This window comes from Psilocybe cubensis, chromosome 7 (genome assembly GCF_017499595.1).
Source record: "Psilocybe cubensis strain MGC-MH-2018 chromosome 7, whole genome shotgun sequence".
In the NCBI taxonomy this organism is placed as follows: Eukaryota; Fungi; Basidiomycota; class Agaricomycetes; order Agaricales; family Agrocybaceae; genus Psilocybe; species Psilocybe cubensis.
The window spans coordinates 1,660,906-1,687,866 of record NC_063005.1 but is presented as its reverse complement, the minus strand read 5'-3'; the positions used below and the strand labels follow the sequence as shown (position 1 = coordinate 1,687,866).

The following is a 26,961-nucleotide window of genomic DNA, read 5'->3' as shown; positions in this document are numbered from 1 at the left end:
TTAAGAAAGATGGAAGCTTCCTACTCCTTCCAACATTGCTGTCTTGAGTTTCTCCTTCATGACCGACTTGGTGCTATACTCCGGTAGCTTCAGGTAGTTCACGCAGGTCATGACACTGGGCAAATAATCGTCTGCAGTCAGCGGAGCTTCATGAGGTTTGCGAACCACAGTAAGCGGTGGGTTTAGGCCTCGGAAACCTGGATCGGATTGGTCAACTAGAAGGAATAGGTATAGTATCAACACGCACCGCCAATCGGAAGTTTGGGGCTTCCAGTGATGAACTGAAGATAAGCACGCCGTGTGCTGGGATCATATTCCGACATGATTTCCACAAGGTCGCGGATGGCGCGGCTGTCTACATTGAAGCCGTGGTCAGCTTTCAAGGCCTCGGAAAGTGCTGATTAAATGAATTTATGAGTATGCGATGAAAAGGTTGAGCGAAACCAAACATACTTTCTACACTCCAATCCTCTTCGGAATTACCAAAAAGCATAACGAGCTCATCTGCAGAAAATGCGCGAAGGTCGGTAATTGGGAAAACCTTGGAAAAACCATCCCTGAAAGCTTTCGCTTGAATAGCAGCACCCTTCCCGAGTATGGCATCGAGAACCTCCGCGACATATTCGCTGACGTTTTCAGATGTTACCAGTATATTGCGACCACCCGGCTTTTAAGAGTTGATTAGGCTTGGTTCCCCACATCTAAAAGTAAGGTCTCACCCTCAATTCAATATCATAACCAGGCATAGTGAAGTCCAAAGCCAGATCTTCCACGGTTACTTGCTCAATTTGTGCCACTTTTTGCGCAAGCTGAAAATTATGTCAGTAAGAACTATTATCTACCTTAAATTTATACTCACTTTGCCTTTCATGGCATTGCTTTCAGCAGCCAGGCTTTGCACTTTGGCAAGCGAGTTAGCAAGGTCAGGATCGACAAGCTGAGGTAAGCGATAAGTAAAGCATCTGTGAATATGACATCAAGAGCTTACTTTGAGTGTCGCGATGGTGAGTGGAACCTCTTCACCCAATACAAGTTTCAAAAATACTTTATTGAACGACAGATCGATTATTCGAGAGTCCAACATTGCTTTGGCAACAAACTGGCCAATCACTCGCAGGATATGAGTTCGTTTTCTAAAAATTCATTGGATTGGATCAGTTAAACATAGGTCCAATCAAAAGCACTCACTGTCCACCATCGTTAAGTATGTCTTCACGGCTCAAGGGCGCAGGATAAAGACCATTTGGATGAACAACGTAGACGCCGGATCCAAAGCTATCTGCGTCTCTCCAGAGCTTCAAATCCTTCCGAGCAAACTCCTTTGATACCAGAGAGTAAAATTCGAGGGTCGGTCCCAGACCAGTTCCAACTTCTTCAAAATATTCAACTTCGAGTATAGATGAAGAGGACCCATACAACTCAAAGACCTTTACCGCGGATTCGAGGATATGTTTTCGAGATATGCGGACTTTTTGACGTTGCAAACGTCCTAGGAAACCTATCCCATCATCTCTTCTCGATGAATCCTGACCTCGGTTTTGTTGACTCTGCCATTTCAGGATTAAGCGAGCATAGCCAAATGATGTAGATTGAAGGAAGTTGTAGCGAGTGGCGAATGGGAACAAGAAAGGGAAATGCTGAGGCAAATCCAAAGCCCAATCAGGAAGACAGGAACTAGTAAAAACGTGTCAGGGTGAATCAAAATGAAAATAGATGCAAAACAAACCTGGCAACAATCATTGGCTCCTCTAATTGCCGTGTAAGTTTGGCTGTCAGCTTGTTGTTGACAAATGAAGAATCAGGGAGGTTTCGCTTGTCTGCGGGGAATGTCGCCCGCTCAGCCTCGATAGTATTTAGGTGACAAAGCATGCGTAGGAGTCTGAGAATTTTCGTGTGTGGTGCATCTTCGGGGAGAGAAGAAAGACTAGGGCTCGAAGATGACCGATTCTTGTTTGCGAAGTCTGGGTTTTCTGCACGAGCTACACGCATCAGTCAGTGAGAAATAGAAGAAAAAGAAGCTTTTTATGGGTGAACCTACCTTCAGGAGTTGGAGCGGGACCAGAGACTTTCTTAAACTTAATTGTATATACCCCTTGCCAAATCATATTGAGGGGAGTTGCTCCTGTTTTCTTTCTCATTTCGTGTTGATGGATCGCTCCATAAATGGTCAAATCCAAAGGCAAGATGTGGTCATCCATGGAGAATTCCAGGTGCCAGTCGGTAGGTTTGGCTTTCAGGGCAGCGGCGTATGAACCTCGAGTTGAGATACTATTCCTAGTCATCCCCGATAGACTTTCTTTGGCGGCATTAGGAGTTGCAACTCTTGTACCTTCTGGCGTTTGGGCCTCTACTTTACCACCCTCTGTGTAGTTGTATTAGAATTGGGACAAAAGGTCAGATCAATGCCATACCTTCAACCACAGACAAAGTGATGGTCTTCTCTGACATGGGGTTTTCGGAATCGACTTCATCTTCAAAGACATCTGCATCAATTTCATCTTCGTCATCTGTAAATTCTGCATGAAGTTGCTCCGATTCGACGACCGTCTCACTGGGCGCAGGGTCAACTGGAAGGGATGAAGATGTAGGATCCGTGACAGGAGACTTGATCTCCGAAAGTGTTGATACAGCATTTTCTGTTGTGGCAGCAACGCCCTCTTCAGGTCCAGAAATGGCATTGTCTGAAGGCGCCGAGTTTGTACCCTGCTTGGCCAAGCGTTGGCTGCGACGACGCTGAACACCCGAGGTAGATGGCACAGTAGCAGAACTCGATTCTGCAGCTGCACTAAGGACTGGTTTATCATCTCCCGGAAGCTTGGGTATCCCAGTATATCCTGATGCGGCAAGCGCTGATAACATTGCGGAAACGCCAGTAGGATGGCCTGCCACGCGGGGCCGAAGGTAGTCATGCAAGGCCTGGAAAGTGGCAATAGCATGAATGGAGACGACAATGTTGTGTAGACTCTTAGGGATATCGGATTCATCTCCTGCTACCAGTCGTAATCGAAGTTGCCTGGCGAGCAAGGATGGCGAGCTTCGTTTGGAATCTAGTGAACTAGTCAGGTTGGATGTTAATTGAAGTAAAATAGGTAGCTCACCATCACTATTTTGTGCTACAGTAATGACTTCAAACGATTCCATCCTGGTGAAGCTTTCTTGTAATTTCTTGACTAAGGTTGCAAATGGTGTTTGGTTGGCGGTGAGATTCTTGACTTTCCGACTTGAGAACGCATCTAGCAGGATCTCCCTCCGCCGTTGCAAACTCACTGGTGCAGATGATATACGATTAGAAAAGAACAAGGTCATGTAAAAGTAGTGCATACCAGAACGATTTTCATCCGTAGCAAAAAGCAAAAGGCCATCGACAACTCCGCTCTGAAGTAGCTCAAAACTTGAGACAGATGTATGGGGGGATGCAAACAGATCAGCAAGTTCCCAAAGGGCTTCAGAATATTCTTGATCCGATGAATTGGGAGCAGAAAGCCTAACAACGACGTTACGCAAACTTTGAAATGCCCCGTCCTCATCAATGTCTTGCTTATCAGCCAGATACTTGAATTGGATAACCCTGGCTCTTAGAGTGATAGCATCTTCTGGATCTAAGGACGTTGACGACAACTTTTTGAATCCAGGGATACTCGCCGGTGGAGCATTGGATGAACTAGCTGCATCGTCACCAGATTCCGGAGCATCCTTTGCTTTTGCTTTAGACGTTGTAAGGGTACGCTCGGCCAAAGTCTCAATTTCGTGAAAAACACCTTCCCTGTGAAATGTTGGCTTATAAAGCGAAGGCAGCTTTCCCAACAATAGGTCAACGAGCTGAAGAGCTCCAATAACAAGGGAAGGGTGGTCTTTGGAGGACAAAATGGAGGATGCAAAACTAGCCACAGGAACAAACTATAAAAAAATCAACAGTATGATCAAAATAATAAAAATTGCAACTTGCCATTAAAACAGGTTTTAAGCCATCTGCATCAAGGAAGCTGACGGCCTTGAGTAATCCGGTCAATGTTTTAATCCTAACTGGTGTGATCACGCTTGCAGCATAGACGTCAACTAAGATCGGGACAAGGAGCTGCATAAATCTGCCAACTACTGCAGGTTTGCTCCGCAACATGTCTGTTCGATCTGGAGCAACATCTATGCCGGGTAGAGCAGCTGAAGTCTCTCTATTTTCTTCGGGCTCTTGTACAGGGACTTCAGAAGAACCTGGTACAGGAGAAGCATCATCTGTAGGTACGGCGGAACCAGGTGTGGATGAAAGTGTTGCGGGGGCACCTGTGGGCGTTTGAGCTTGGGTTACGAGGCGGGCTGCTGCTCTCTCTGCCTTGGCTTTCGCCTTCACAAGTTTCGCAAGGGATTTCTCAGTATATGCTTTGTGATCGAAGACACCGTCTGCTTAATGATCAGCGCATGAATTTTGTATTTTATGGAGAATAAAGCTTACCTTTTGGTAAAGGGGGTAATAGCTCAGAGATGAGACTAAGAGCTTCTTCCACCTGTTCTTTCGGTCTATGAGCCAAATTCTCCATGACCGTCATATCGGCCAATCCACCTCCTAATCCTTGTCCACCTGCTGCGCCTCCTTGGTCAAGATGGTTTAGAGAGGCTGATGGCAAAACTCCGGTCAAAATCTGGTATAAAGTATCAACTATATCTGCTTCAAGCAATGCGACTGTTATCTTAGCGCTAGCCTTTGCAGATGTCGCTAATGCTCGCAGCAAAAGGGTGTACGTATTTGAAGCAATCAAAGGCGACCCCCCAGCCGGGAGGAGAAGTTGATTTACTGCTCGAATGAGTTCTGAATCAATCAAAGATTCCAGATTTTCCACGGATGAACGGTGATAAGAGTCGACAATTCGGATGACGCAAAGGCAAGCATATTCTACTAGGCGCTGGTCGGAATATGCAAGACAGTTACGAATGTTTGGCCAAACACCACGAATCATAGGGAAATGTTCCGATGACACATTCCGGCAACAATTAGATGCAGCCTGCAAAGCTGTCCTTTGTGATGCTATGGGGAAAAAGTCCACATAGGTAAGTAAAGCAGCTAAGCCACCCTCCCGTACAATGGAACTTGGGAATTCTTCCGAAATTTTTTCCAAAGTCTACATGATATATGTAGATAAGAGATTTTTGCATATACCAACAAGAATAAAATCGCTTACACTCAAAGTCTGCTCTGCCAGGTCAATATAATCAATCTCAATGAGTTTGCTGCAAAGAACAGGGATGGCGCCATGGTAAACGACGGTGTGGGCCACACCCGGCAGAGCCTCCATGAGGTTTGCCAAGCACCTGCAAGCAAGAAGTTGTGCCTCAAGGTTATCGTCGCCTTGATATGTGCCTCCTGAGCTCATAGCGAGCGCTGCTGCAAGAGCAGCGTCTTCGTCGCGTTCTGGAGGATCCTCGTCCTCTTCTTCATCTTCATCCGCACCGCGACCTCCTAAAATTTTGACCAATTCCCTAACAAATTGTTCAACCTGGAAAGATCCGGCCAAGGTATCTTCAGTACTGATGCTCAGGAGTTCGCTCAACTCTTGAAGAGTAACAAGCCTGGTAGTAGGATCCGCAGTGGGCTTGATGTTATTCAGCATGGTCTTCAAACGCGATGACAGAGACATCATGTAGGACCCAAATTGGCGGTAATCACCAAAAATGGCCAAAGCTGTTGCTTCATCCATTCCACCTGGAATGGGACCTGCGTCACTAGAAGACACCCTGGCTTCGTCATCGTGTCCACCTTCGCCATCCTCGTCCTCATCCTCGTCCTCATCCTCGTCATCATCTTTAGCTTCCTCAATGCCTACATCCTGGTCGCCTTCAGCGTGTTGGCCTTCAATGTCGTGCTTCTCTTCCATCGATTCATCGAGATCCGATGAGTCTCCATGCTTGCTGTTGGTATAATCTGGATCTAGCATTTCAACATCTTCGGTTTCGAGGCGAGACGAGCTTGCAACTGCCATCTTTGATTTCAATGCAGCTTTCCCTTTGGAGGTGGATGTTCTAAGGTAGCGTCAGCAGCTAGACAAAAGGTTGACGTGATATATAACAAACCGCGCTTTCCGTGGCATATCAGCGGGATTGGCAGAAGATGTGTTTGATCTGAGAGAATATCCTGATGTTCGGATGCGTTTGGTAGAAGGAGCAGTTAAATCTTCGTCGTCAGTTTCAGGCGCAGCACGTTTCTTTCCCTTTGTATCGCGAATTGGTTCGTTGATGGTAAGAGGCGCTGTCGTAGATGTGGGGTTCCGACGATGACTAACCAAGTGATTAAATATCAGACCGCCGTGTCATATTGTAAACGAAGTGTAGAAAGCGCTTACCGTTTAGTGCTGCGAGAAGATGATTCTTGAGAAACCTCCTTTCCCTTTCCTTTACTGGAGTTGCTTTCACGGGAACGATTCGGTTTGGCAGGACTTGCGCGTGTGTTGCGTGTAGAGATGGTTTCAGAGGGGATAGATGAAGATGCTCTGGGGCCTTGCTCGGAAATAGAAGTAAACTCTTTGGTCTGGGCTGATATTTGAGCTTTGTTCTTTGCAGCTTTCACTCTTGCGCTAGAGCGTACTGGTTTGCTTTCTGAGTTCGTGTTTGAAAATGAGTCTTGGTTGTGGCTAGGATGGGTGGTAGATGCACTAGAGCTGCTTGTGGCTTCTTGATGTTGGATTGGTCGTAAATCCATTTAGTACATGCCCCCAGCCATCGATCCGGATTCTGAGCGTATATAACAAGGTTGGAAACACAGAAAATGTGACGAGTGTATGTAGGAAAGCAAGAGCAGGTCAGACCGCGAAACGCCCTAAAGCAATCGTTGAGCCACTTATATAAGCAGGTGGCGTGAAATCAGCGATCCAAGTCATAATATTTAACCACTCGTCTCTCATCTTGCTCCAGTTGGATATCAGTAATGAGATCTGCAGGAGTGCTCTGTACTACTACAGGATATGTTCAAGTAATTGCGTTTGATTATATCTACATTGCTTTTAATACCTATTGTGGTATGTGTTCCTTCAGCACATCTTCCACACTTCTGATAAAGATGCTAGCAATCTTTTCTACCTCTTCTTTTGTGATATTATATGCAGGTGCGAATATGATGTGTTCACCTTTGGTACCTTCCAGGTTTGCACCGCCGACCATGCCCATCACAATTAAGCCATTTTGTAATGATTTGGCCTGTACAAGCATTGCAAACGAGGAAGTCTTGAAATAGGTATCCTTGAAATCGAATTCGACTGCCCAAAAACCGCCACCCCCCCGAATATCGAATACATACGGAGCAGCCAAGGCATTTGGGCCAATAAGCCCATCTTTCAGCAGCTCATCTAATGTAACAGTAAATTAAGAGACCCGGATACTTGAACACGCTAAAACTACTTACATAGATAGGTGCCTTGAGTACGAATGTTTTCCAATAAGTTCTCCTTCTCGATAACATTTTGAACAGCCAAAGCTGCAGCACATGCTAAGGGGTGTGCCTATATAATGTTTAATTGACGGTGAAGAAATAAAACCATGTTGGCTTGCCTGATAAGTATGCCCATGTTTCCATAAACCTGCATTATCTCGAATGCCACTGGCAATCTTTGGCGACATCAAGATAGCGCCGATGGATGCATAGCTTTTGAAAAATTAATAGAAAGCTCGCGGTACCACACTGTAAATGACCCTTACCCTCCTCCTAGGCCCTTTGCAACTGCTTGAATATCAGGCTATGATACGTGTTCACAGAGAAACGTCGAAAATAAAACTGGGGAAACATACTGCTACACCATCTCCGAAAGATTGCCATCCATGCAAAGTACCCATACCTATTACATTGTCAGCATCGAAAAATGAGGTAAGGGATAGATACATACGTCCCATACCGCTCATAACCTTACAGTTGGAGTATGAGTATTGACGTCAAATATACCAGCAGAGAGCTACGCATGCACGCACTTCATCAAGGATAAACAAAGCACCATATTTATCGCACACAGATTTCATGGCTACATAGTGTTATATGAACAGCGATTGTGTTGATATATAAATGGCATTTACCTCTGAAATAACCTTTAGGGGCAGGAACCACACCTGTCGTCGCTCCCACCACAGTTTCCGCGACAACTAAACGAGTTGGAGACATGTCAATAAGTTGCCCCATTCCGACAGATATACATACTAACATCCAATAACTGTTTCGGGTCCGAGTTCGATAAATTTGTTTTCTAATTCTTGCCGTAGACGTTCAACATATTGTTCCTCAGTTTCTTCAGGCTTCTGGAAGCGCTTTGCATATGCTGGGGAAACATGGTGAAAGTGCTTATCGTCGAGTATACCGGCATATGGGGCACGTCTGGTCGGGTGAAAAGCCAAAGATAGTGTTCCGAGTGTGTTACCATGGAAAGATAGCTGTCTCGCAATGAAATTTGTACGTTGGATTTGGCCAATCTCGAAAAAATACTGAGAAAAGAAGATGAGACGTGTGAACACTGTATTTATTTCAAATTACCTGTCTTGCTAGTTTCATAACACTCTCCATAGCTTCAGATCCTGTACGAGACAATTAAATGGGATATTGGAGTAGTAATAATTGGAAGATCTATACCTCCAGAGGCAAAACCGCACAATTCAAAGGCACCGTCGCTTGTATCAACAAGCTTTTTGGCAAGTGCTTCGGCCGGTTCGTTTGATAGCTGCATGTTGTAAACATCTGTGTTCATGGATCAATGACGGCGGAAGACCTATGAAATCAGTGACTAACACGAAACCTTGTCCACTTGATCTTTGATGGCCTGTTGGACCGCTGGGTGGCTGTTTCCAAGACAGGAGACGGCAGCACCTCCCACACCATCAATTACCCTAGTCCCATCCTCAAGATCAAGATAAATCCCCTCTGCGCCAACAGCGACAGGAGGCTGCCAGGGTGTCCTATGGAGGATGCTGGTTTTCTTCGCAGCTTCGCTAGCCACTTTGAGAGAATCGGCGGTAGTGGAAGGTACAGATGGGTTGATTTCTAAAGCAGGAGCCATTTGGTTTCGTCTCCGAGAGTCCTTTTGAGAGAGAAAGTTGGGGGTCAAGTCGAAGAGAATATTATTTATATCGCCCTTTGATCATTGCGCGATAAGCATGATCGATTTCGGATGAGCTCCTGACCCCGCAATGCTAGAATGGCCTTCGCTTACAATCCGATTGTGACATAAAGACTGGAGAAGCAGCAGTGAGTCCCAGGCAAAATTTAAAATGAACTGTGCGCCTTCATACGGCTCAGTTAGCGTTCGTTGGCCGAGAACTCTCGTAAGGTCAGGTTATGCACCGTTTATACCTGAGATCTCCGATGCTGGCTAGGCAAGGAGTCTAAAAGAAAATCAGATAGAATATGTAATTAAGATAAGCTGAAGGGACTCCGCGGATTGAGGAAGCCCACCTTCCGTCAAAACAGAACGTGGCGATTATGTCAGCCGGCAACAGCTCTTTAAAGCCATGATCCCTCTTTGAACACAAGTTGTACCTAACACTCGCCATCAATTCTCAAATCCTCATCCGTTATGGCACCGCCTCCCAAAAAGAAGAAAAGAGAGCATTCTGTTTCTGACCAAACATTATATCATTTCTTCGCATCTAACACTAGCAATGCGCCCCAAGAGTCTGCCAGTGTGAAAGCGAACTTGAAGACTCACCCTGTTGCAAGTACCCTTTCAGTGGATTCGAAAACGAAGGCTACAAAACAACCGGAAATCATTGTGATTGACTCTGACAGTGAAAGCGAAGTGGAAATAGTTCAAACTATCACTTCGAAGCGTCGAAAGCTTAGTCCCAAAAATGATAATAAGTCTTCGGTATCAAGTTCGACCAAGGCGGAGGATCTGGTAACTGAGGGGAAGCACGAAGAGAACATTACAATCTCTCCTTCTGTCACACCGACCCAGAGCTCAAGAGAAGGTGCAGATACCACCATGTCATTTGGGATTCCTTTCCTATTAAATCAACCGAAATCGAATGTTTTACCAAAGGATTATCTTCCATTATTCGGAGAGCCCTTTCTATTGACTTCTGCGTCACTGGAAAAGAGTTCAGTGCATACATCTGCTACACCTTTAGCTTCTAGCTCCAAAACTACATTGGACCCCACAACAGAATCCACCGTCGATATTGATTTAACTATGGACGATTGGAACGACGGTGATGACGAAATAAACTCTGAACCAGCCATTGAAGACCAAGTAATGCAATGGGGATCATCCATCACAATTAACTCTGAGGAGACCATGAGGTCGGACGCCCTTTTTCTATCTGATGATCTTTTGCCAGATGTAAGTTGAAGTTGGTTTCGGGAAGTGCTGCGTAATACTTAACTCATCCTCCAGCAAAGCAAAAATGGCAAAAATCGATGTTTATCTACCCGACCTGCTGGGAACACTGTGTCGTTCCCAGTGAAAACCATAACTGAAGATAAAGGCAAAAACTTTGCCACTGTTAGGCAACAGGGTATTAGAAATAATGCATTTTCTTTCCTGATGTCTTCACTGAAAGAGAACGAGATCTGGAAAGAAGCAACAATTGCGAAAGACAGATACTATCAACGAACCCAGAGTGTGAAAGGTGGCCGGCAAAAAGCACCATTTTATAAAGTCCTTCAGGGTATGCCTATTGCTGTCGATGCGTTCAAATACGGTGCCATCCCAGGTGTCACAGCCTACTTTCTAACGTTCGTATTTGATTCATAATTATTTGCTCGATCCATATTGACGTGACCATGATAGACATGCTCATTCAGATCACTATACCAACCTATCCTCGACCTGGAAACACGGTCCAATTTATTGTTCTCAAAGTACAGCAAATCTCATTGTGCACAAGCTTTCCGTTGAAAAGAAATGGGTTCACCCTTTACCTATGGATACTCCTACTGTAATACCGGACACCAATGGCGTATTCGTCACTCTCATCGAAGCGAACCATTGCCCAGGATCTTGTCTTTTTTTCTTTGAAGGATGCCAAACTGTCAATGCCGGGGATAGTCCGTTCAAGTCTTGCTACGTTGGTTCATCCAGAACATTTCGATACCTCCATTGCGGTGACTTTCGAGCCTCTCCGCGTCATGTCCTTCATCCCTCCGTCAAAGGAAAAGTTATCGACCATGTCTATCTAGATACAACATATCTCGACCCCAAAGTCGGTAATTTTTGATATTTCAAAACACCTGTTCCTGATATAACTATGACGTAGTACACTTTCCCTCCCCAACCTCTGGTCATCTCTGCCTGTGCTAATTTGGCCAAGAGACTAGTGTCTGGAGAATCTAACAAGCAAAGTACTTCAACTGTGCTTACATGGATGTCTTCATCGGAGATTGGCAAGGGCAAGGTAAAAGAGATCTCTAAGCCACTAATTGTCATCGGGTTTGTTGAACCCTTTGCATCCATAGATGAATGCTAATGCTTGTTCACAGGACATATTCTATCGGCAAGGAGCGCATTGCCAAAGGTACAAGCCCTTACTCTAATCAGAATCCCCAGATTCGATTAATGCTGAGGCATTGCTCCTTTCTTTAGCTATTGCTCGTGCATTAGACACGAAGATTTATTGCGATGCTCGAAAAGCCGCAATATTGAGGTGTCAGGATGACCCAGAGTTACATTCTATGCTGACTTCCGATCCAACAAAGGGTTTTGTCCATCTCGTGCCGTTAGGATCTATCACATCAGATCAACTCAAACTGTATCTGGACCGGTTCAAAGACGTTTATGATAGAATCATCGGGTTTAGACCCACAGGCTGGACGTGAGTTAAGCTTGAAGTTAGAATAATTGGCCAAACGGGAAGATGTCTGACAATTACATCCAGATACACTCAGGCTGCAGGTACCAATCAATCTCCTTCCATTCAATCTATTCTTGCTGCATCAGCAGGCCAGTCATTTACATACGCAAACCTGCAAGTATCTCCGAAGTCGACACCGAACTTATCGTTGTATCCTGTTCCATATTCGGAGCACTCCTCTTTCTATGAACTGACTTGCTTTGCGATGTCATTCACTTGGGTAAAAATGATTGCGACTGTAAACGTGGGCACTGAGGCAAGTAGGGGAAGAATGGCAAAATGGGTAGATAGATGGGAGACAGAAAGAAAGAAGCGAGGAAAGGATACAATAGTCCCTTATACAAACCCAGATTACTGGTGATAGGCGCTCATATAATCACACACAACTTTGCCAGTCAAAATCTCAACCAGAATATAACCATGGTTCGTATGAAGTTTTGTGTCATGGAGTGGCATACAAAGCATAGATGAGGAGGAAAAAACAGAGTAGTAGTGCAACTCAAATTTACTCGGCGCGCTTCCTCCTGACATCACGCTCCTCAGAGATGGTAAGCTTGGTACCCTTGCCCTTCGGCAGCGATATCCAGGGCTTGATACCCTCACCAATGACAAAAATGTTAGTGACACTAGATTTGGGTTAACATTAAAATCATTGGAAAACGAAGGTATACGCACCGAGTTGCGAAAGTCCTGTCAAGGGAGTCCTTGACGTGGACAATATCGAATCCTCCAATGTGCTTTTCCCTGTGCACAATGACACCAGCTCTGCCCATGTTACGTCCGCCAGTGATCATGACGATGTTGCCAGTGTCGAACTTGACGTAGTCTGTGATTTTTCCTTGAGCGATATCATACTTGACGGTATCGTTGGCACGGATATGAGGGTCGGGGTAGCGAATGGTGCGTCCGTCGTGAGTTACAACGTGGGGAACACCACCATTACCGAGGGCAACGCGACGGACTTTAAGGAGCTTGTAGGTAGCTTCCTCGGGGGTGATACGGTGGATGGTGAAACGGCCCTTGACATCATAGAGGAGACGGAAGTGTTCACCAGATTTCTCAATGGAAATAACATCTAAGTTATCAACATTAAAAGGCCATTCCGCAGATGTTCCAAGTCAAGCATACCCATGAATCCAGCAGGGTAAGTAGGATCGGTGCGGACCTTTCCATCGATTTTGATCAAGCGTTGCTTGACAATTGATGTAACTTCACGGCCAGTCAAGGCGTACTTTAGCCTATTGCGGAGGAAAATGGTGAGGGGAAGGGATTCGCGGAGCTTGTGGGGTCCAGGGGAGGGGCGAGGGGCCTGACAGTATCGAAGTAGAATGTTCAGATTTTATTGAGGATGAACAATATTTGCAACGCACATAAGTTCCGCTCAACTTGTCCAACATCCATGACGAGGGAGCGCTCAAGCGCTTCAAGTGCTTTTTGGGTCCACGGGCCTATAGAATATGGATGAGTATCATTGTGCAGAAATCCAAGCGTTCCTCCAAGAGCTCGTCGAAAGGTCATCCACCACAATCATAACGCATCCATCGATTCTAATCGCAATTTCACCCAAATAACCAGCAGGACGAGCTCTATGGGGCCTTTGGGAAGGAATATACGGACCATACTGTGCTGAAATCTTCTTGAGGTTGGCGGAGGGTGTCGGCGTGCCCGTTGTCGAGAAGCTTTTGGGACCTACTTACTACACCACGTGCAAAGAAATTGGGTTTGTCACAGTGGTAACATTTATTGAGTCACGCACATGATTATGTCATCAGACCGCTGTATTCAACACAATTTGTACTTCGACAGTTTTGCGAGAGCCTTCTGTGGTGCATCGCAATAAACCATGTACATATGGATGTGCTGTGTATGCCTATTAGACAAACATTAATATGCAAGTTGTCCGAAGCCAATATCGCTCCGTCACTCATCAATTTCGCTCAGTAAATTCACAGTAAGCAACTTGCCATGCAAAATTGAGGATGTAACCCAAAATAAATATCAATACAAAAGTCTAATAAAATGACGGTAAGATATATAGTGCAAAGTAATATGTCAGGCTGCAGTATCTCTAGCCGAATAAACGTTAGGTGTGATGAAGATGCAGTGGCGTGGAGAAGAATAATGCAGAGGATGGACAAAGTTGATGTGGCTCCAAAAAAGGTGCTAGGCGTGCGGTGAGTTGGTGGCGAGCCAAAAATGGCCATTATTGAGCCATGATATAGGAATGGTTGACTGTTGGCAAAGGTATTGTATTTGTCGGGGGAGAATCGTTTGATGGAGGGGGAGAAGGATACAAATCTACAGGGGAACCAATTGTTTCCTTCCCAGAGACAGCTTCAGATGTCTTGATGTGTAGGGACGTGGTAGTAATAGGTCGATGATGCTGTTGAGAATATATCTGGTGACCCAAGGCCGCTGATAATGACACTTGTCGAGGCCGTCCATAAATTGTTCCCGAGCCCATACCCTGAGACTCTGACGATAGGTATTCGGAGAGAGTTTCCGAGGGGGGTGTTTCCGCTCCAGACAACATTTTAACATCTTCTTTGGTAGAAGGCAACATCATATCTTTTGTAGCCTCTAGTCTCCTCAATTTCTTTTCTCCTTTTTCGACATCACCCTTGGCATTGTTGTACATGTACAAACCAGTGAATGTCATGGCGATTCCAAAAGCTTGCACAGGATGAACGGTTTGATTGAACCAGATTATAGCGATACAAATGACGGCAACGCGCTTGATAAGGGACGCGATGGAATAAGTGACTGGTGATGTTGAGGAAAGAATTACAAAGGCAATGATATTTTGGGCGTAGTGGACAGTCCCGTTCATCACGAAATAGTAGATCACTGAATGAGCGGGTGGTGCGCGGCCTTTTGGAAGGACGACCTGGGCGGTGCCATTGATAAACAGGGGGAGGTCGTAGTATACCCAGATGGGGATCATTAAGATAAACGCCATACTGGAGGAGTACAGGAGGAGGTTCATTTTGTCGAGTTTATGTGACGACATTGAAGATGTCGCCCCAGAATTGGAGGGCATTATCTTTTTGAAGAAGATATTGGAGCTCACAAAGACAAGGGCTGATCCAAAGGCGCACAACAAGCCTACAACATTCGACGCAGACACGTCAAACGAACAGGCAAGCATTACCCCGATAGTCAGAGGCAAGAGCGAGATGTACGTCTTGCTCGAATAACTGACCCCGAACAATAGAGCGTACGCCGCCACGGTAAATAGAGGAGATAATGCCTTGGATTTGGACTTTTAATCATTACTGTTGCCATTATGGGCAAGTAGTGCAACTCACTTTGATGGTATGGACAGTGCTGACGGGTATTCTAGATATCGCAATGCTGGAGAATATGTGTCCGCCAACTTGAAATAATCCCATGGGAAGGGTGCTCCGTATAATGGCCCTCGTGGGTGTACGAAGTTTAGTGAATCGCACCCAAGGCGACATAAATAAAAGACAGTAAAACGCAACGAAACCGAACTGAACAAACGTGAGTGTAACGGGGTAACGGAACTGCATCAGGATTGCCTTTCCTGTGTTGGACGAGAGGGCTGATGTGGTATACCATAAACTGCATAGAAGTATAAAGAGAAAATTTGACCCAGACTGTGCTGAAGTCATTGAAGCTTTTGAGGAGAAAGACCTGGAGGATCTTCGATTTAAAAAGGGAAGATAGGTGGAAATTATGTGTGGTATTTGAGCAAGTGAACTGCTAAAGTTGTTGGCAATCCTTTGAATCCATGATTTGTCGTTGGTCCAGACGGGACTGTACATTGGCAATCGACCTGCATGCCATCCTCCGTCCCGCGCTCTTTGCAATTCGTTATCATTGCCAGAAAACCGTGATGAATAGTCGTAGACATGAACGGGATTGGGGGTCATAATGGGTTGAGGACTTGAGGCGGGGTTGAACGCTCATTCAACTCAAACGGGCGGAGGGCGATTAGAAGAGGATATGAAACAGACCCAACGAAAGCGGTGTTATGGTTATGAGCTGTTGGCTCCAAGTGGCAAGGGGTCAAAATGGTCGGCAACGGTACAACCTTGTTGACAGATTATGTAAACAGGATCTTATCAGATAAACGCTGCCACAAACATCGGACTTGCCTCTGACCTCACCACGCGTTCTCATACTAGTCAGAGTCCAACGTCAGAAACAATGTCTACAGACGCATCTAAAGCTACACCAGCAGCAGCAGGGGCTGTACCAGAACCCACTGTGGCACCACACAATCAGTCTTCCGTTGCACCCGCCCAAGTAACTGCCGCTCCCACTAGCATTTCCGAGGCCCACCCCTCGAATCCAAAGGCAGGACAAGCAGCCACTCCTTCACAGACAGCGGCCGGCACTTCCTCAGAATCTGATCATACTTTAGCGATAGCTAACGAACTTCAGAATCCACTGACAAAGAAGTTTACCGAAGCAGAATGGAGAGCTCTCTTTGAATTTCGAGTTTGTGTCTGCTTCATTGCTAATAGAATAGATATAACATATGAACCTCCTCTCCGCAGGCCCAACTTCCTGACATATTTGCGCAAGCATATCCAGACAACGGTCAAGCTCGAGAGCTTCCTGTTACTATCTGGGGTGTTACGATCAACCCAGCTACTCCTCAGGACGATGCCCGAGTCAGTGTTGTCCTATTGAAATTCCTTCGAGCAAGGTAAGTGAGGCCGCTAATCATTAAGTTTATTAGTTTAAAGTTGGATGTAGGAATTTGAGTGTCACCGAAGCCCGCGACATGTTCATCAACACCCTCAGATGGCGCGAATCATTCAACATTGAGGCCGCTCTCAAAGAGGAGTTTCCTGAAGAAGTATTCGGGAAGTTAGGCTATATCTACGGCAAGGACAACGGCGGAAGACCAGTGGCGTATGCAACCTCTTAACTCTACTTATAGCGTGCTTAAGACTGACATCAACCAAGATACAATATCTATGGCGGTAATTCTGATCTTAAAGCCGTCTTTGGAGATATTCAGCGCTTCATTCGGTGGGTTAATGATTTGTTTATTCTGAAGTAATCTGAATTGTCTTAGGTGGCGGGTGGCATTCATGGAGAAAAGCGTAGCACTTCTAGATTTCGTCGAGATCGACCAAATGATACAAGTTCATGGTAAAAATAACCAATTCTTGCTCTCGTTTTATAACTATGCTAATATAGTCAACCAATAGATTACCTTGGCGTCAGCTTTACCACCCGTGATGCTAACTCTAAAGCAGCTGCATCTGAGGCAACTAATATCTTCCAAAGCCATTATCCTGAACTTTTAGTGAGTGTCGACATTAACCGAACATCGAAGTATTCGTTGATTGTCTTTTCAGTATAAAAAATTTTTCATCAACATTCCGACTATCTTCAACTGGATTTTTTGGCTCTTCAAACCCCTTATCTCAGCCAATACTTTGGCAAAGATGTCTGTCGTCGGCACAGGGCAGGAAGCAATCAGAAAGGCTCTATCGCCCTTCATCGATTCCAAAGAGCTTCCTGAAAGGTATGGTGGCGAAGCAAAGGCTTTCTAGACGCGTAGTCGTGTCGCTTTCCTTTTCATACTTTCATACTACTGACGTTGCATTACCGGCAACATTTACATATCATTTTATTTTCCATATATCACTGTATACCGCCTGTGGATCTTTGTACTATCTCTTCATTGCTCAATAGCATTGCTTTCTTCTTGGCTTCGAATCTAGCCTTAGCATATGGTTTGAATGTGAACATTATTTATACGAAATTAACAAACATGACCTGATCAACTCGACGCACAATGAACCAGTTTGAATGAGGTCAAGATTAGTTACCTAATATCTGATAAGATGCACGCAGTGGCTTATCAAAACTGTACAGTTCTCGCTAAATTCCGTTTCTTTCTCACGCACCACACCCAATTATCGTTGAGACTACGTTCCGTCGCAGATTCGACCAAACCCCGTACTCCTTCAAGATGGTGTGTACCCTGTTACTATGCTCGTAAAGGTTATATACTCATATTGTTTCCCGCGTGCAGACAAAACGCACCAAGAAAGTAGGAATCACTGGTAAATACGGAGTGGTGCGTCTCAAAGTTTGCATTACAATCGGTAACGAAGAAATGACGGGTTACTCGTTCAATCAATAGCGTTATGGTGCCTCCCTGCGTAAACAGGTGAAAAAGATGGAAGTCTCCCAACACGCGAGATATACCTGCACTTTCTGCGGGAAGGTATGTACATTATCCTCTTGGCGTATCTGCCTGAGGACTAAGTTTCAATTATTACTTCAGGACTCTGTCAAACGTACCGCTGTTGGCATCTGGCACTGCTCAGCTTGCAAGAAGACCATCGCTGGAGGAGCTTGGTCGGTTTCAACAACGGCGGCTGCCACCGTTCGCAGGTGCGTTCGGTCTCACATGTTCTACTTCCTCTTGCTAATTCTTCACGTCAATTAGCACTGTCCGTCGTCTGCGCGAACTTACGGAGGCTTAGACGGCTGTGGTTTATTCCTTTTTCCATTCATTGCCCACACCATTGTATGTTCGTATGACACCATGAATAAAAATATGAACGCCAAGCTCTGCGACGCCTTGCTTTCGAATGACACCGAATCAAAAATTGTCTTTCGCAGCAAGGCAACGAATTCCAAACTGTCTTGGGATCCGTGCTTAACTTTCACGCCAACAGTTTGGCTTGGGCTAATTCGATGACGAATTACATTTCTTGTCCAGGTGGCTAAATCTTGGATATAAGTAAGTTTTGCAGAATATATCCTGAGTAAATTCGGAACATCCAAAATTCTAAGTGTGCGCCTCGATGTCAATCTGTCCGTTAAGAGGGAAACCAGCACCGTCATCCACCTCGCCATCTGCATCTGGATCGTTCCGCAGCAAGTAGAGAGGATCCATGACTTCAGCCAAAGCCTCTTCTCGTTCCTCTTCCTCCTCTTTGCTCATCTGTGAGTGTAGCACTCTGATGACCTCCCATTTGTCCTCGTAGTGATCGTACGCCTAATTCAATAATCAATTATGGCGGTTGCGAATTCTTGACGACTATGTACTTACATTCACTCGCTTTTTCTTCAGAAGCATCTTGCGCTCAATATTCTTATAATAGGCGCCTTTTTCTTTTAGTGGTCTGTCATGATCGGCCTCTAGAGGGTCGTCGCCGTCGTATAATACAAGAAGGAATTCGTTGGGGACCTCTTGTTCAACCTTCACTGTTTCGTAATCTCTGACGAAATGGAATGTCGTTTCCTGCAGATAAAGTTGTAGAGGTCTGATACTATGGGAAGAGCAATAATGAAGTACCTGCTCGTTTTCGGGAACTTGATATGGAACCTGTGAGAAGCGTGTTTCTTTGAAAGATACAGCTGCTTCGTCGTTTGCTGTAAGGTAGAAGGCAAGGAAGGAGTCATGCTCTGTTTTCATAGGCCGTAAAATGGCACAGTCCAAGCGTGGATCCTCAATCTAAACAATGAGTTAACCAATATGTGTGTGGAACTTGGGGACAAACACTCACATCAACGGCCCTATCCCCAGGACGCTCGGAGAACCTGAATAGATCGTATTGATTCGCCCAGATGTCGGCGTCCGGTAGAATTGGGTATGATTCGATAGCTGTTACACCAGGTTTATTGGGGTGTTGTAACGCTTCCAGGGAGAAATCTTCATTGCTTGCAACGAAGGAGGATTCGATGTCGCGTAACTGGGCGTTTCTCGATATATCTATGTCCTCCACAACATGTTTTCTGCGTCCAAACAATACGGTAAGCTTGAGACAAATTGAACAAACAACAAAATGTAGACGGACGATTCCTGAACAGCGGATCGCTGAGAACTCTCTCTGCTGATATATTCTGTCTTACGCAACCAGGGTACGTTGGCAATCGGGGTCCCATACGTCAATCTTTCCGTGCTCGGTGTGGTTGGTCCATTTGTCGGGTAAGTGTTTGTTGAAGACGAGGGATCAGACAGAAGGAATGCGTCTTTGGGGTCAAGTTTCGGCAGATTATGTATATCCGGGTTCAGACCTCAAGATAAATGTGAGCACACTGTGCATTTAATTGTATAACTGGGGAGACACACTTGAATCATCACCACCCTCTTCCCAAAGGCATTCCCATTTTCCCAAATCCAGAGGCATGCCGCATTCTGCATCGACAATCATAGGGAGGGGAGTTTCATTTGCTAGGGCATTGAGGAATTCGGGACGCGCGTAGCGCATGGGATTTGTTGGGATATTGAGAAGTTTTGGAGGACATGGGGGAGCAGGTAGAGGATTTGAATAGCGAACGCGTACGAGAAGGTCGAGCTTGGAGCTATGGGTAGTTATTAGACATTCAGCAACTGTTCTAATTTATATGCACCTTTTCTTGGAGCTCATGGTGCGTTTTCAGTGTGGAGGATAACGTTTAAGTTGTGCAAGTGACCAGGCATTCTAAGCGAGCAAGCGCCCTTAACAAATTCAAGGGTTTTGGTCAATAAAGCACAATAAAGAGGACGCACAACTCAGGTGATGGTGGCGACTGGGCAACAATTCCGAAACGATATCGGCATCCCCAGCGTTCGACTGTGTACACGTTGGGCAGAATGCCAATTCTGCAACAGGCCGCCTCTAATAAGCTAGGAAGGGCCTTGCTCAGAACGTCCAGACATGCACAACCCTCTCGTCACCTGTTTACTCGGTCCGCCCCTGTGAAACGGAATCCGATTCGCACTGGGCTCTATACAACGGCTTTCATACTATCTGCTGGCGTGTTTGCTGTCTACTACTTCGATGCGCGCTCTGCTATACACAGATATGTTCTGACTCCGGTTCTCAGAAAAGTACTCGATGCAGAGACAGGTCATAAAATCGCTGTCAAGGCGTTGAAAGCTGGAATTGCTCCGAAGGATCCCGTTCAGGACGATGCAACACTTACCTGCAAGGTGATTAAGATTCCTCACACGTATCTCTTCTCCTGACTCTGTGCACTAGCTATGGGGTGAAGAAATCTCCAACCCGGTCGGCTTGGCTGCAGGTTTCGACAAGGATGGAGAAGCCATAGATGGTACGTTCACTGGCTGCTCTCCAGGTCCAGTCCTACATGTTCATATCCCACAAAAGGATTATTTGATCTCGGCTTTAGCTGGGTAGAGATTGGAAGTGTAACACCAAAACCTCAGGTGCATACGTTGTTCGTGTTCTTCTGACCTACTGAGACCAAATTTGATTGCGCCCGCAGCCCGGAAATCCTCGACCGCGAATGTTCCGACTGGAAGAGGATGATGCAGTCATTAATCGATATGGTTTTCCCTCTCAAGGTCACTCTTCCGTTGTAGCCCGTGTGAGATCGCGTATCCCCGACTTCGGTTCCCCACCACAACGTGCAGCACTCCGAGAGGGTTCAATGCTAGCGGTCAACCTCGGCAAAAACAAGGACTCTCCAGCCGAATCTGTAGATGACTTTGTTGCTGGTGTCCGTACATTTGGTCCCTATGCCGACGTGCTAGTAGTCAATGTCTCCAGCCCCAATACCCCTGGACTCCGGTAAGTTATTCACATGCTTCAAGCTAGCTTCGAATAGGCTAACAGTGAAACAGTGGCCTCCAGAACAGAGAGCTTCTTGAGAGTCTATTAGATAATGTTACGAAGGCCCGCGACAGCTTGCAGCCATCTGTTTTAACCTCCAAAAGGCCAAAAATTGTCCTCAAAATTGCACCCGACCTAGAAGAATCGCATCTCATAGAAATGGCTGATGTCATACGCAAAAGCAAAATAGACGGTGTAATTGTTAGCAATACTACAATCCAACGACCGAAACATCTCAGAAGTGGTAAGCCATATTTCTCGCAATATCAACAATAGGTCTGACAATTCGTTATATAGCCAATAAGACCGAAACTGGCGGCCTTTCTGGACCCCCAATCAAACCATTTTCATTAAAAGCTCTTCAAATATTGCGCTCTCAATTACCCTCATCTATCCCTCTCATTGGTTGTGGAGGCATTGTAACCGGGAAGGATGCACTTGACTATGCACGCGCAGGAGCATCAATGGTACAAGTGTATACCAGTTTCGGATACGACGGTGTTGGGGCTTGTCGACGGATCAAAGACCAGCTTTCTGAAGAACTTACAAAGGAGGGCAAGTCGTGGGACCAGATTGTCAATGAATCCGTTCAACGGTTGAGCTGGGTGGAGCCTCCACCCCCGAAGAAAGTCGAGCCAACTGTCGGTCAATTGATTGCAGAGGCCGAAGAGTTGAAAGCTATGTTGGAGAAGCTGGGAAAGTCTTTTGAAGAGCCTGAGATTGTTTGAACTATATACAACTTATGGTTACTTCAGTCAAATTTGTTTTGTGGTCTATGGGCACAGATTGTGATCTTTTATTGTTGTCATTGAGAGATAAGATAAGATGGTGACGATGATGGAATGCGGACTGGCAGACGCTGATCAATAGGACAAAGCGACTATTGGCCCCCTTGTCGTCTCGTAATTTCAAACTCACAAATTGCTTCGCGCAGGGAATAAAAGACATATTCCGTGGCATCAGTTGGCCGCCTCTTCCTGTAATTATGATTATGGAAACGACACCAACGCGCCCGACCAAGGCCCTACAACCCTCCACTCCCTCAATCAAGAGCTCAGCTTCGTCTAGCAGCATCTCTTCGGCTACGCCACGACATGTACCGAGCATAAGCTCCAGGATATCCGTCCGTCATGGAATATCGGAAGAAAACTTGGCCCTACTGTCAGCAAACCCCCCTGAGACTAAACTCACAAACCTATCATATAATCCACATAAGAAAGACGAACGGGGGCTACCATCTATCATCGACAAGGAAACAGGAGTTCAGGTGCACCGCCATTCCGATCTGTGGTTCGACGATGGGAGCGTCATATGCAGGGCGGAGAATACATTATTCTGTGTGCATATGTCGCAGCTTGCCCGACACTCATTAGTCTTTCATGATATGGTTATGCTCTCCCACCCAGAAACATCACGGCTAGAATCATCAATGGTCATTCCTGAAGGAACGAACACATTTTCAAGACGAGTTCCGGTCGTGTATCTGTATGATGCGGCGGAGGATGTTGGAAATCTGTTGACTGCACTCTACGATGGACCGTACGTCCCCGACCACTTGTTGTACCCGTTTCCCATCCTTTTGACAACTGTTGTTGCGTAGGAATTTTGGGAATAACGATGAAGATGACTTCCGGGCAGTGTCGGGCATACTTCGCCTTTCGTCAAAATATCTCATAGATTCATTACGTGCCAAAGCACTAGCTCATCTCAGCCAGGCATGGCCCTCCGATCTGAGAACATGGGATGCGAGAGAGGATGTCTCACGGGGCTATGAGATTGACGGGACTCCGGGGTATACGCATCGATATCCACATCCCTTTGTACGTACTTGAGTGCCATTTATAAACACTTCAATTAACCGATCGCAGAGCGTCATCAGTCTTGCCCGAGAAGTAAACGCACCATCCTTGCTGCCTGCCGCTTTCTATGATCTCTCAAGATATTCCTTTTCGCAAATATTCGAACCGGCTGAAGATGATCCATTGTATCGGTCGCCTCCCCTTCCATCGCTATCAGCGTTGGATACTCGACGTCTAGCCCTCGGCAGGGAAGCTAGCCAGAACGCAGTGACGACATTAATTCAGAGCATGGGCAATGGACAGTATATCCGCCATGCCCAACAGCACCCAACGAGTTCGCACAGTCGCAAGTCCTCATCAGGCGGTGTCTGTGTCTCTGCTGCTGCGTGCCGTAAAGATTTCACCGAGTTGGTGGATCTCGCGACACAACATTATCTTTTTGACAGGGAACGAGGATGCTACGATCCATTATACGTTGCAGAAGAATTAGGGCAACTAAAGAGCGCCGAGTTCTCGGAATGCAAAGCCTGTGCGAAATCTCTAGAAGCATGGGCAGCAAGAGAACGAGAAAAGATATGGAAGATGATCCCGTTCTGGTTTCGGCTGGAAAGTGGTGGCGAAATATCACCAGCACTCCACTGATGATTGGAATTGGGAACATGATTGAGATTATCACTTTCCTATACTGATATGTGACCTGTACTGATACCCTAACTTACTTGTAATACCTTTTTAACCTATGACCTGGAATGAAGATATCTTTCGGCGTGGCGTTAATAACATTCAATATGAAGCGGGTTGTTATTTATGTCTTGCCGAGGCCTGAACGTTTCATAGGTTGATGGGACAGTGAATAGTCTGTGGAGAAAAAGGTATCCAGTAACGGTTTGGCAGGGTGCAAGGCCAAGGAAAGCAGTGGTTGTCATGGTGTAATGCAATCGTTGCTATTTCTGGTGCACTACGAGGAGTCAGCTCAACTTGCCCATATGCTCCGGACATGGCCAGTCCGCTTTCTGGCCTGGAGACACAATCAACCATTTGGCCTGTTTCCTGGTAGATATACGCGATCCTGACTGAGGTTGATCTCCTTTGTTCATTTCATCAAGTTGGACCGGCGGGGCCAGAGTTTGCGAGGGATTGCAAAGCGCTAATTGAAAGGGGCCACACATGTCCCTGTCCCATTGTTCCCGCCCATAAATACATAAAAGGGCTCGTTCAATTTCATCTTTCAACACCTCCCGCATCCTTTCCCTCCATCTTCTTCTTCCTTTCCCTTCTTTTCCAGCCCGGTGCTGCGTCTTGCTCAGGTTCAATAACGCTCGCCTACGCTTTTCAAGTCGCTTGCCTCTAGCGCTTCTTTTCATTTTTCTTCTTCAAGTTATTCCAAGTCAAAAATCTTCAGCATGGTCCATCTCTCTGTTGCTTTCCTCGGCCTGGTTGCCGCCTCAGTTAGCGCGTCGCCTGTCTTGTACAAGCGCATCGCTCAAAACATTGCGGACTCGACCGCCAAATGGGAACAAGCTTGTGTACGTCCTATTGTGTTATCTAATCTACTCATTCCTGCTATAATGCTAAATATCGTTGTTCAATTATATAGCTTGCTGCAGGTGGAGGTCAACAATGCAACCCCCTTTCCGTGACCGCTTTCACAACTCTTCTCGCTGCTGCTGGTCCTTGTGAACAGCAGGATGCTGCAGACAACCTTTTGAGCCTTGGTAAACAGCTGAACAGCAACGACATGATCACCTTGGCTCAGATCTTTGCCCAACAGCCCAGGAACAGTGTGAGTGAAATGATATACCTTCCCTTATCTATATCGCTGATTGACTTTTTTGACACAGCCCAACTCCGTTGCCATTCCTTACTGTCAAACTCCACCGAAAAATGCGGAGCTCAATGGGCTTTTCCAGTGTCAATTCGCTGGATCTAACCAGAAGCTCTTTGCTGGTAATGTGGCCGTAGGTGGCGCTGGGACCATCCCGTTGGGCCTTTCTGCACCATTGAACCCTCCAGGCTCGTGCCCCGCTAATCCCTCAGGTCCTATCGCCGACGGAACACAACTTGTCGATATTACCACCAACCCCCGGGCAGACGGAAGTGCTCCCCCACCTGCTGCCACCACTGTAGCTGCACCTCCCGCTGAGACTACCGTTGCTTCCCCTCCCGCTGCGACTACTGTTGCTGCTCCCCCTGCCTCGACTGCTGCTCCCAGCGGAGGAGACTTTAAACTTGCCAACGGAAAGGCCGCTCAGGCGTTGAATGCCAAGTTCCTTACTCTGACTGCTGACTCACCTTGCACTGGTACGTCGTTAGTGACTGACAATTTCACAATTTTTTGATATATCCGTTTTATAGCTGGTGAAAACGCCTGTGTTGGAACTGCTTTCGCCCAGTGTGTTGGTGGAAAATTCGTCACCCAGTCTTGCGGTGCTGCTCCCCTCACTTGTGCTGCTCTTCCTCTCGTTAACTCGCCCGGAACCTCCATCACTTGCACCACCCTTGCTGATGCTGCCGCCCGTATTGCCGCGACTGGAGCCACTGGCGGCGTGATTGGATCTGGCAACGGTCAAACTGACAACACCCCTGTCACCACCGCTGCTCCTCCCGCTGCCACTACTCCCGCGACTACCCCTTCTACTCCATCCACTGGCTTCGCTCTTGCCAACGGAAAGGACGCCCAAGCTCTCAACGCCAAGTTCGCCACTCTCACCGCTGACTCTGCCTGCACCGCCGGCGAGAACGCCTGCATCAACGGCGGCTTCGCCCAGTGCGTCAACGGCAAGTTTGCAGTAACTGGCTGTGCTGGTGGATTGACCTGCGTGGCTCTTCCCCTCGTCAACTCCCGCGGTACCTCCATTACCTGCGACACCACCGCCGATGCGCTTGCTCGCATTCAGGCTACAGGCGCCACTGGAGGAATCACCGGTGCATAAGTCACTGACATTCTGGGCCATCATGACCTTCAGAGAGGGTTGTTGATTTTTTCACTTTGGAATAATTTATTCTTTTCTTTCTTTTACTCACTCACGCATATTCCTGCATACTCATACTGTAACGCCACAATCATTCTTTACGTGCATTTAGCACATTAAGCAAATTAAAATAAATACGGAATTCGAAGCATCATATCTGTGTGTGTGTCTGCAATATCAAGCTAACGAAAGGTATAAGGTAAGATAATATTCCATGTTGTATATACTGTGATACTCTAATTAGTTGGATATTCATTTACTGGGAGTCGTAAGTTGAGAAAACGACCCATTCACTCCTACAAATACAAATAATACGACGAACGGACACAAAGAAGTCGGAAGCTCAGACCCGGAGCTCTATTTTGGTTTTTAGGAGTGGCTAGCTTTGTTCAAGCAAAAGCGTTTGCGATCCGCTCACTGTCAAGCAACAACCTAGTCAGAAAACTTCAATTCAGCAATAATTTAAAACGGCTCCAACTAACATGGTGCATTTGTGTTGCATAATATCCTGCGTTGATTCTATCATGCACCGCAAGAGGACGGTCGGCCGTTGCTCTCTAGGGACAATGGAAAGGACGTACGGAGAGTGCGGATTCGAGGCCTGTAATCTTGATTTGGAGACATGGATGTCTGAGGCTGGAGTTGAATGCCGCTTCTCAAAGAAGACGTCTGTCGTTCCTGATCATTCTGTAAAGACGATCAGATAAAAAGGAAACATCTTTTAGCTCGTCGCGGATACTTACCGAAGCGTTCCGCACAGGCATATCGACTAATCTTTGCAAGTTCATGACGATTCAGTATGGCGCTCGATGATCAACTTGT

General features: G+C 46.2%; 10 protein-coding genes across 10 annotated transcripts; 6 read left to right on the top strand and 4 right to left on the bottom strand.

The window, feature by feature from the left end:
- JR316_0008067 (E3 ubiquitin-protein ligase UPL3) lies at positions 1-6,685 on the bottom strand (the record flags this gene model as incomplete). Its single annotated transcript, XM_047893783.1, has 17 exons — positions 1-197; positions 248-397; positions 454-667; positions 720-809; positions 860-937; positions 989-1,133; positions 1,189-1,674; positions 1,727-1,979; positions 2,039-2,362; positions 2,412-3,047; positions 3,099-3,266; positions 3,324-3,897; positions 3,956-4,395; positions 4,448-5,111; positions 5,172-6,009; positions 6,061-6,264; positions 6,330-6,685. The coding sequence occupies 17 exons, from the start codon at positions 6,683-6,685 to the stop codon at positions 1-3; spliced, it is 5,817 nt and encodes a 1,938-aa protein (XP_047747098.1).
- A 308-nt stretch (positions 6,686-6,993) lies between these two features.
- Positions 6,994-9,017, bottom strand: JR316_0008066 (Aminotransferase; the record flags this gene model as incomplete). Its single annotated transcript, XM_047893782.1, has 12 exons — positions 6,994-7,328; positions 7,385-7,468; positions 7,518-7,624; positions 7,678-7,715; positions 7,768-7,814; positions 7,863-7,881; positions 7,945-7,994; positions 8,047-8,112; positions 8,172-8,448; positions 8,498-8,538; positions 8,594-8,698; positions 8,750-9,017. The coding sequence occupies 12 exons, from the start codon at positions 9,015-9,017 to the stop codon at positions 6,994-6,996; spliced, it is 1,437 nt and encodes a 478-aa protein (XP_047747097.1).
- A 516-nt stretch (positions 9,018-9,533) lies between these two features.
- Positions 9,534-12,169, top strand: JR316_0008065 (DNA cross-link repair protein pso2/snm1; the record flags this gene model as incomplete). Its single annotated transcript, XM_047893781.1, has 7 exons — positions 9,534-10,298; positions 10,353-10,693; positions 10,749-11,160; positions 11,215-11,387; positions 11,438-11,472; positions 11,541-11,769; positions 11,833-12,169. 7 exons carry the CDS (start codon positions 9,534-9,536, stop codon positions 12,167-12,169), a joined length of 2,292 nt encoding a protein of 763 aa, XP_047747096.1.
- Positions 12,170-12,313: 144 nt separating this feature from the next.
- On the bottom strand, positions 12,314-14,956 carry JR316_0008064 (40S ribosomal protein S4; the record flags this gene model as incomplete). Its single annotated transcript, XM_047893780.1, has 7 exons — positions 12,314-12,434; positions 12,484-12,883; positions 12,937-13,117; positions 13,179-13,256; positions 13,431-13,497; positions 13,607-13,668; positions 14,042-14,956. 7 exons carry the CDS (start codon positions 14,954-14,956, stop codon positions 12,314-12,316), a joined length of 1,824 nt encoding a protein of 607 aa, XP_047747095.1.
- A 1,025-nt stretch (positions 14,957-15,981) lies between these two features.
- Positions 15,982-17,345, top strand: JR316_0008063 (Phosphatidylinositol transfer protein SFH5; the record flags this gene model as incomplete). The annotated part of the gene is made up of 7 exons (XM_047893779.1): positions 15,982-16,275; positions 16,335-16,486; positions 16,537-16,695; positions 16,750-16,815; positions 16,862-16,938; positions 16,998-17,095; positions 17,148-17,345. 7 exons carry the CDS (start codon positions 15,982-15,984, stop codon positions 17,343-17,345), a joined length of 1,044 nt encoding a protein of 347 aa, XP_047747094.1.
- Positions 17,346-17,767: 422 nt separating this feature from the next.
- JR316_0008062 (60S ribosomal protein L43A) lies at positions 17,768-18,287 on the top strand (the record flags this gene model as incomplete). The annotated part of the gene is made up of 5 exons (XM_047893778.1): positions 17,768-17,770; positions 17,831-17,875; positions 17,942-18,025; positions 18,086-18,195; positions 18,251-18,287. 5 exons carry the CDS (start codon positions 17,768-17,770, stop codon positions 18,285-18,287), a joined length of 279 nt encoding a protein of 92 aa, XP_047747093.1.
- A 308-nt stretch (positions 18,288-18,595) lies between these two features.
- JR316_0008061 (RNA polymerase II-associated protein 1-like protein) lies at positions 18,596-20,180 on the bottom strand (the record flags this gene model as incomplete). Its single annotated transcript, XM_047893777.1, has 7 exons — positions 18,596-18,805; positions 18,860-19,051; positions 19,106-19,264; positions 19,317-19,545; positions 19,608-19,827; positions 19,883-20,115; positions 20,164-20,180. The coding sequence occupies 7 exons, from the start codon at positions 20,178-20,180 to the stop codon at positions 18,596-18,598; spliced, it is 1,260 nt and encodes a 419-aa protein (XP_047747092.1).
- A 206-nt stretch (positions 20,181-20,386) lies between these two features.
- JR316_0008060 (Dihydroorotate dehydrogenase (quinone), mitochondrial) lies at positions 20,387-22,096 on the top strand (the record flags this gene model as incomplete). Its single annotated transcript, XM_047893776.1, has 6 exons — positions 20,387-20,725; positions 20,775-20,847; positions 20,904-20,962; positions 21,022-21,326; positions 21,380-21,612; positions 21,666-22,096. The coding sequence occupies 6 exons, from the start codon at positions 20,387-20,389 to the stop codon at positions 22,094-22,096; spliced, it is 1,440 nt and encodes a 479-aa protein (XP_047747091.1).
- Positions 22,097-22,359: 263 nt separating this feature from the next.
- On the top strand, positions 22,360-23,809 carry JR316_0008059 (uncharacterized protein; the record flags this gene model as incomplete). The annotated part of the gene is made up of 3 exons (XM_047893775.1): positions 22,360-22,907; positions 22,969-23,188; positions 23,237-23,809. The coding sequence occupies 3 exons, from the start codon at positions 22,360-22,362 to the stop codon at positions 23,807-23,809; spliced, it is 1,341 nt and encodes a 446-aa protein (XP_047747090.1).
- A 761-nt stretch (positions 23,810-24,570) lies between these two features.
- Positions 24,571-26,100, top strand: JR316_0008058 (uncharacterized protein; the record flags this gene model as incomplete). The annotated part of the gene is made up of 4 exons (XM_047893774.1): positions 24,571-24,693; positions 24,765-24,950; positions 25,009-25,468; positions 25,523-26,100. The coding sequence occupies 4 exons, from the start codon at positions 24,571-24,573 to the stop codon at positions 26,098-26,100; spliced, it is 1,347 nt and encodes a 448-aa protein (XP_047747089.1).
- Positions 26,101-26,961: the final 861 nt, after the last annotated feature.